The following is a 9,376-nucleotide window of genomic DNA, read 5'->3' on the forward strand; positions in this document are numbered from 1 at the left end:
GGTACAGTCTCCACACCACTGGGACGACTGACCCAGTGGGAGAACATGTTCTGCAAGATCCTGCAAGCCAGTGCTGCACCAGACCTCGAACAGAGGGCCTGGAGCGTGAATACTGCAGACACTATGGAGACGGAAAGGGCAGACAAGAGAAAAGCGCAGGAAAAGGAGAGGGAGCTGCACCAGGACATAATGCAGCTTCTCCATCAGCCAGTGCAAATGCTGCTGACTCTTTTGGACTTCCAAGTTTAACGATCCCAGGCTCAACTGCCATTGCAGTCAGTGGAGAATTGCAGCACAGCGCCTCCCCACACACCTCTCATTCCACGTGGGCTCAAGGCCTGCATGCCTACCCCTACCACTCCACACTGGGGGAAAGCATGGACAACCACAGCTTCATATACACTGACCTGGAAGAGCGATGGTTGATGTATGTGTAGCTACAATTGACTGTGTTCTCAGCTCGTTTATTTACTGAGATTCTAAATTATTTTAAGTTAAAACATATTTACTTTTAAATTCTTCAGATTTGTTTGTAGCTGTTTTTGTAACTGAATACAACTTTCTTGTTTTGAAAATTATTCATCTATTAGTTTACAACATATGGTGGATAATGCCTGGGGCAGTAGTGCAGTTGTACTCACAACCATAGGCTCAGTGCCAGTCATCATCACCTGTCATCATAAGATGTACAGCAAGAACCACAACCTTAACAACTACACTGTCAGTGATATATGCACATATGTACAGCAAGCACAAATCCTAACAGATCCCAAAACTGCACCAACAGGTTGAGCACAGTACTCCATGGCACACCACATTACAATGGCTGGCTGCTGAAGTGGTCTTTCAAAGCCGACTTATGCTACATAGCTCCTCACTGAGTTCATCTAATAGCCCTTGCACTTGGCTGCTGAAACTCAGACAGACAGTCAGTCCACCTCAACCTTCCACCCCTAAAGAAATCTCCCACCCCCTCCTCCTCTTCCCCCCTCCCCCCGCCACTTTGCTCACAACCTCCACGGCAACAGGCAGCTATACCACATGAGACACTAATTACACTGAGAATACCATCTAGAGAAACCAAAACCATATGCAGCGCACCCTTTCAATCTACAGAAAGCGCATATTAATTTACTCTTCTGCATGTGCTGAGCTTGTAGCGAATCTTTTCCTGGGTGCTGTTCAAGGTTGGCCAGCGTATATCTCATGAGTCATGGCACAAAGGATAGGCTGGATCCTATGTCTACTGCCATTTCACATAGCCAAAGGTAATCTGCTGGACAGAAAGAAAGTCCTTGTTTGTAGCTCTGTGAACTGTCTGCATATTTAAATACGAGCATTGTGCACCTTCTCTGACCAGCCAAGTCGTCAGAGAAGCATCCTTGGTTCCCTTTCTATTGATGTACTAAACGCTGAGGCGCTCTGGGCCAAAATAGACATGTGTGTGCTGTCTGTTGCTCCAATACAGTTCGGGAAGTCCATAGCTGCAAAGCCATCCACTACGTCCTCCACTAGCAGCAGATCCATGGCCATGTACATTGCATGACAACGGCCCCCTCAGTGGATTCCTTCTACTCCAAAATACTTCCCACTGATTGGCAGCAATCCAAAGCATTGCAAATTGACAGTGTGATCACACTTGCTTCTCCTATCAGTGCCAGTTCTCAGTTTGTGTCCATTCACTGGATGACACCGGGAGACCTCACCACACAGATCCAGCATATGGCCTTTTGCATCCAGAAGTTCTACAGCCACCGCTCATCTCCCAAACTGCCACTACAATACATCCCACCTGTCAGTGCTTATTTCTCGGACCCAGAATGGCACTCTCACCATCCGCGGCCACTGCCTCTACGTGACACACCAACAACCACCTTGAATGGTTCTATGCTATGTCTCAATTGCAAACTGACCACAAACGGAAATTCCCCGAAAGTTGCTTCCTCGCCACTCCTGCAAATTACTGGAGGCATCATGCTATCCTGTGCCGCCAATCGTCATGACAATAGTGCAGAGCTGTGCAGGCTCCATGCTTCTGTCAGAGATGGCGAACAGCGACAAGTTCAATGCAGGCTCGTGGGAAATTGAAAACAGATGCTAAAATTATCATTATTATGGGATGGATAACACCGTATTATGGGAATTTGACCCCATTTCTCCCAGTCACCCATGTGAGACTCCATTCTGCCTCACCATGCATTGCCAAAACTACACAAAAGACAAGCACTGAACAGTGGCAGGTTGCATACTGGGATACCTACCCATACGGCACTGCACATCAACACAAGCACTCCTAGTGGGTACATGCAGCACCGACCCAAGGAGTCAAGTATGCACAAACACATGCGATATACTAACTGTGAAGGGTATATGCCAAAAGTTGTGTTGGCAAAACTCTGTCATGTAAAGAGGCTTACGATATTAGTTATTTGATAATTACTTTGTTTATTCCTTTTTCAGAGGGATAAGATAAGATGACAGTTCCCTGAAATGCTGAATGTCATGACTACCAGGCTTTCCAGCTGGTGTCCATCTACTGGAGACACTCAACATCACTCCTGTAAACGTATATTTTCCTTTTGCAATCTATTTAATATGTAGCATATATTTATCTCCTTCCTCAGACACTTTAACAAACCACTGAACCTTTGATAAAGATAAGTATCAGCTGTTATCATTTAAGCACCAAGTTATATATTGGAAAGCATATTTACGTATCAGTTTCCACAAATTTAGAAAGGTCTCAAATTCTGGTAAACCAGTATCCCTACAGCTCTGGTTCACCAGTGATCTACGGGGCACCTCCACCTGACTCAAATAATTAAACACTTTGAAAACCAGACAGTGGAGGGTGATTTATGAGATGAACTTCCAACTTACAAAGGATTCCACAGGGCAAAATAGTTAGAAAACAGTTCAGTAAGAGGGGTGAATTTAAAAATTAAAGACTTGATTCAGTCTTGAAATAAAGTGATTCCCGGGCTACACAAGCTCTGCAAAACTCAGTTTTCAGCACAACGCAGTTGCCAACATAGTTATTTTTTATTTAATCACAGCATAAGTAGCAAACGGAAATAGAATGCTTTAACAATTGCACAGAAAGTTAATCATTACACGTGTAGGAAAGAACACCTACTTGAAATCCATTGTATAGGATGAAACAAGTCAATGCTGCTAATACTTATGAAGACTGCTGTACACAGAGGTAGCAGTAGTACTGACCAGGCAATACTAGCAGCTACTCTCCAACCCAAAACCTAAAAAGGCAAAGGAAAACATGAGCAGCAGTACAGCTTAAATCTTAAATACTGTCGCTGTAAACCAAATACCAGTCAAACTACCACATAACCCAATTAATCAGAAAGGTCAGATACTTGTGCAATGTTGTTCACATCAAGCATTTAAAAAGCATGCATCCGGTCCCACTAAACCATGAGATCATCGCTAAAATCTCATGAATTTTAAGTTAATCAATTTGGGGTTCTTTTTAGTTGACTTTTGGTTTCTGAACTTTTAAGTGGCAATTGCATCCAGTTTTCAAGCTTTTCCCTGCAACCATGAGAGTTAGAAACATACAGGTTTGTTTGTTTGTTTTAAAGGAAAACAGAGGATTGGTCTATACCTAAAACTTCAGTCAACCTAGCTATGTCACTAAGGGCTGTGAAAAAATTTGCACCCATGCAATGTAATTACATCAAACTAACCCCTCGGTAGATGTAGATAGGTCAACAGATTAATTCTTCCCTCAACCTAGCTACCACCTCTCGTGGGGGTAGACACACTAAAGTAACAGAAAAATCCCTTTCATTTCTGTCACAAATGCCCACATTACAGTGGCATAACTTCAGTGCTCCAGCTATGCAACTCGTAGCATAACATACCATACCATGAGAGTCTCACGTAATCAATCGACTCCAGCAAGGTTTGTAGTAAAACAGCAAGAACTGGTAACACAGCGTGTGACTTGCTGCACACGCGAGAGTCCGCATTTGTGGCAAGGGGCAAAAAAGAATGAGGACCCCAGAGTCATTGTTCATGAAGCAGAATCTCTTTTGATTGTCCCTATTATGTCCTGAAGTTAATTTCCAGGCTGGGATTTCCAAGAACCAGAGTTTGGCGCCTATTGCCCATTGAAAGGCAATAGGATACAGGCATTTAACTTCCTCCGGCACACTAGCTCTCAGTGGTTGTCACGGTCCGGATCCCCCCAAGGGCTGCCAGTCACTGCGCACCGCCTGCCGGCTGCGGGGCCCGCATTACCCAGCAGGGCACTGGCATTAAGTCCCGCCATCCCAGACAGGCTGCGGGCACTGCTGCTCTCGGCTGGACACGCCAACTGCCAGACGTCTCCGCAGCGCCGGAGCGGGCTCCGCACACCCTGGACAGGGCACGGCACCAGCCCGAGCAGGGGCCCGACGCGCGGGATCAGGCCAGGCCACGGTCCGCCCGGCTCCCACTGAATCTACCCCGCAGAGCGGCCCGGGACGCGCGACCCCTACTCCCCTTCCCTCCCCGCCCCCATCGGGGGCAAGGCCTGAGGCGGGCCTAGGACCCCCCCAACTGCCACAAGGAGGGGCCTGAGAACGGCACGGGGCGCGGCCCTCACCTGCCGGAGCAGCGCCTGCTGCTCCCCGCCGCCTGCCCTCATAGTCCCTGCGGCGTGAGTCCCGCCGCCGCCGCCATTCAAAGCCGCCCGCGTTCAGGCCCCGCTTCCTCCTCCGGGGCTGTTCGTCGCGCTGCCTGTTGGCACAACCCATCAGGCGCTCCTAGGCCAGCCCCCCGCAGCGACACCCCCCCCCCGCGTCCCCGCAACCGGAAGTGACGACGGCAAGGGAGCTGAAACTACAGCGACTGAATCGGGCAACTACGGATGGTGCGCAGTACGGGCACTATACGTCGCGGGACTCCCGGCATGTCCCGCCTGCTACCGCGGGTCAGGAAACGGAGTCCGGTCCCGCTGTGATCGCGGTGCGGGGCCCTGGCCCAGTCCCGCGCTGCAGAGCTTCTTGTACCTAGTGTGTTCACCCATTCCCCCCCACCCCCCCATTACTCACTCTTGCCCGTGGCCGTTACTACCTACTGCTCGTATGGCGGGGAACTTACAGCTGTCCTCTGCTCTTTCCACAGCTAAAGGGGACACAAGAGGCTTCGTCACGAGAAGAGTAATGGGATGACTCTAAGCAACCAGAGCTGTTTGAAGGCACTGCACTTCTGTGGTAAAAAGTGTGAAGACAGAAGGAAGCTGAAAGAGGAGCCACAGGGGCTGGCTGTTTAAACAACCCGCACATACACAACACTAACACTTCAGTAAAAGTGAAATCTCACCTTCACAGAGCACAGAAACTGACGTATGATCTCCCCTAATGAGATCTCATCCCATAATTGTCACAAACAGTAGGACAATGGCTTCAACATGCCATTATAATTAACTTACTTAAGCCCCAAGGTAATACCTCTCTCTTGTTAGGCAAGATGGGTTTGACTCTTAGTGTTTCAGATGGACATTAAACTTGATAATATGAACAAACATCTTGTTGCGTACATGATGTATTCATCAAACATCCAGAACAAACCGTTTGGGGCAGATTTTACTCTCAGCCTAGCATAAAACTAAAGCAACTTCAGTGAAATCAGTAGAGTTATTCTAAGGAACGGTAGCAGAGCCCAGCATTTAGTACCCAATTCCCTATGTGTGCACACTTTTCTTAGAAAAAGCAGAGAGCATTACCTGGAAACATTTTAATTTTTTTTCCCTTTACCTTGTTAAAAACCAAGGAAATGGAGGACACTACAACACGTGCAATCAGTATGTTGTTTCTACCAAGATAGAGTAGGGGGGCTGCTTCTAACAAGATTTTTCTGTTGTGAAGTGGTGCCTTATATTAACATTTAATGTACATTACACACCTATTGCTTTTTCTAACATACATCAACTTGCATTTTTGTGGTCTAATACAGAAGCAGAGCCTTTTACTGTTCAAGTGTGCACCAAACAACAGTGTAAAGAGAAAGGAACACTTAAAGCCAGGGCCCCATATGCCCTATCGTACATATAACCACAGATTATGGGCAAGGCTTTTTTTTTAATTTAAAGAGAAAAAGCTGAACAATTCTGCACCTATTACTTTTGAATGATTTTATGAATGTCCATTTTTTCCTCTGTACTTAATGGCTAATTCCAGTGCATGTGTACATGAGGAAAACTACTATCATTCTAGCAGTAGCTTACACGTAAAATACTGCAAATTTAAATCCAACAGCATTTAAATTAAAAGGTTGTAAGGGTATCCGTTTACTGATTAGAAGAGGAAGTGTTTAGACTGCAGTATGTGAATTATACAAGGAGTGGTACAATTTATCTAGAACAATACTTAACACGTTGCCAACTTTAATATTAATCCTTCCTCAGACCACCTGCCTCATTTTAGAAATGGAGAAAACAAAGACTGAGACACAGACATTCTTGTAATGTTTATATCTATAAGAAATCTTCCTTTGTTAAAGGCCACACTGACACAAGGTGATGTTAGGACACAGATTCTTAACTCCTTAATGGGTCCTTAGTCAATTAACCCATACTGTTGCTGAGAAAACATAATAAACCTACCGTACATATAGGATTATTAGATTTTAAATAGGGCTGTCTAGCAATTAAAAAAACTAATCACGACTAATCGCGCTGTTAATAATAGAATACTATTTATTTAAATATTTTTGGATGTTTTCTACATTTTCCAATATATTGATTTCAATTACAACACAGAATACAAAGTGTACAGTGCCCACTTTATATTTATTTTTGATTACAAATATTTGCTCTGTAAAAAAAAATTTTTCAATTCACCTAATACAAGTACTGCAGTGCAATCTCTTTATCATGAAAGTTGAACCTACAAATGTAGTATTCAAAAATAAAAATGTAAAACTTTAGAGCCTACACATCCACTCAGTCCTACTTCAGCCAATCACTCAGACAAACAAGTTTGGTTACAATTTGCAAGAGATAATGCTGCCTGCTTCCTATTTACAATGTCACCTGAATCCTAGAACAGGTGTTCGCATGGCACTGTTGTAGCCAGCGTTGCAAGATATTTACATGCCAGATGCACTAAAGATTCATGTGTCCCTTCATGCTGCAATCACCATTCCAGAGGACATGCGTCCATGCTGACAGGATCTGCTCGATAACAATCCAAAGCAGAACGGACCGACGCATGTTCATTTTCATCATCTGAGTCAGATGCCACCAGCAGAAGGTTGCTTTTATTTTTTGGTGGTTTGAGTTCTGTAATTTCTGCATCGGAGTGTTGCTCTTTTAAGACTTCTGAAAGCACATTCCACACCTCTTCCCTCTCAGATTTTGCACAGCACTTCAGATTCTTAAACCTTGAGTGGAGTGCTATAACTATTTTTAGAAAGCTCACATTGGTACCTGCTTTGCCTTTTTTCAAATCTGTTATGAAAGTGTTCTTAAAATGAACATGTGCTTGGTCATCATCCAAGACTGCTATAACATGATATATATGGCAGAATGTGGGTAAAACAGAATAGGCGATATACAATTCTCCCCCAAGGAGTTCAGTCACAAATTTTTAATTAACGTATTTGATTTTTAAACGAGCATCATCAGCGTGTCCTCTGGAATGGTGGCCGAAGCATGAAGGGGCATACGAACGTTTAGCATATCTGGCACGTAAATACCTTGCAATGCCAGCTACAAAAGTGCCATGCGAATACCTATTCTCACTTTCAGGTGACATTGTAAGAGAAGCAGGCAGCAGTATCACCTGTAAATGTAAACAAACTTGTGTGTCTTAGCGATTGGCTGAACAAGAAGTGGGACTGGGTAGACTTGCAGGCTCTAAAGTTTTACATTGTTTTGTTTTTGAGTTCAGTTATGTAACAACACAAAAAAATCTACATTTGTAAATTACACTTTCACAATATAGAGACTGCAGTACAGTATTTGTATGAGGTGAACTGAAATACACTTTTATCATTTTTACAGTGCAAATATTTGTAATAAATAATAATATAAAGTGAGCACTTTATGTTTTGTAGGGGGAGAAATAGCTCAGTAGTTTGAGCATTGGCCTATTAAACCCAGGGTTGTGAGCTCAATCCTTGAGGGGGGCTATTTAGGGATCTGAGGCAAAATCAGTACTTGGTCCTGCTAGAGAAGGCAGGGGGCTGGACTTGATGACCTTTCAGGGTCCCTTGAAGTTCTATGAGATAGGTATATCTCCATATATTATTATTATTGTGTTGAAACAGAAATCAGTATATTTGAAAATGTAAAAAACATGCAAAATATTTAAATAAATGGTAATTTTAGTATCATTTAAGTGCAATTAATTTTTTTAATTGCAATTAATTTTTGAGTTAATCATGTGAGTTAACTGCAATCAATCAACAGCCCTAATTTTAAATAACCTCTGGAGTTTGTTATAAGTGGAGCTGGTGGCATCACCTACAATCAAGGTTCCCTGCCACTATCCATTTATGTACATTGGCAGTTGCTTATAATAGAGTTGGGTGAATAATGGATTTTTCAGTGTAGTAGCTGAACTGAAAAAATAAGTTTCAATCTGAAATTGAGTTGAGTTTTCATTTTTTTCCTGACCAACAAACGGAAAATTTCATTCAGATGAACTTGAACTGACATTTTGGAAAGAAATGTCACTTCTCAACGTTTTAAGAAGTTTCTCCATCCTCCCCCTTTTTAAAAAAAAAAAAAAATTCAGCCAAAAATAATTGAATTCACAAACGTGATTGCCCAGAAACTACAGTTTTCAGCACATTCACTATTTGCTGAACAAATTTGCCAAACTGTTTAAACTTAAAGGGGAGGTTGCCCACATACTCAGCATGAGAAACTTAAGTCTAAACACTTTAATGCCTTGGAGCAGGTACTTGAAATTTGGCAGGGAGGTCATTCTGGTGCCAGAAATGTGCTTTTTGCAGTCCCTGTGAAAGTCCCCATATTAGGCCTTCAAAAAACTTATTGCCTAAACTGAGGTACCTGGTTCCAGATTTACTGAAGTGCAGAATGCTCATAATTCCAACTAAAGTCAAGAACTGTGTTTTGAACATATGAACTGCTATAAAAGTAAGTATTCAGGAAAAAATTAGAGCTTAGATGTTTTAAACTAGGAACCCGAAGATAGGGCACACTTGACAATTCTGGCTTTATAGGGACGATGTTATCATTTAATCTCACAGAGGCATATAAAGCATTCCATGGGTATGTCTCCACTTCAATCTGGAGGTATAATTTCTATCTTGAGAAACACACCCATGCTAGCTCTCACTGAGCTAGTACTCTACAAACAGAAATACAGCCATGGTGGCAGGAGCAGCTACTCCTCCAAGATGA

The 9,376-nt window shown here is 43.3% G+C and overlaps 1 protein-coding gene across 1 annotated transcript in view; it reads right to left on the reverse strand.

The window, feature by feature from the left end:
* The window catches only part of NDC1 (NDC1 transmembrane nucleoporin), a 29,604-nt gene extending 24,841 nt beyond the window's left edge, over positions 1–4,763 (reverse strand). The window contains exons 1-2 of the mRNA XM_032766943.2: positions 4,607–4,763; positions 3,137–3,257 (exon numbers count right to left, since the gene is read on the reverse strand). Of these exons, the coding sequence (XP_032622834.1) occupies positions 3,137–3,257; positions 4,607–4,648 (163 nt within the window). The 5' untranslated portion in view covers positions 4,649–4,763. The remainder of the gene's footprint in view (positions 1–3,136; positions 3,258–4,606) is intronic.
* Positions 4,764–9,376: the final 4,613 nt, after the last annotated feature.

The sequence above is a fragment of the Chelonoidis abingdonii genome, chromosome 7 (assembly GCF_003597395.2).
Source record: "Chelonoidis abingdonii isolate Lonesome George chromosome 7, CheloAbing_2.0, whole genome shotgun sequence".
Taxonomy (NCBI): Eukaryota; Metazoa; Chordata; order Testudines; family Testudinidae; genus Chelonoidis; species Chelonoidis abingdonii.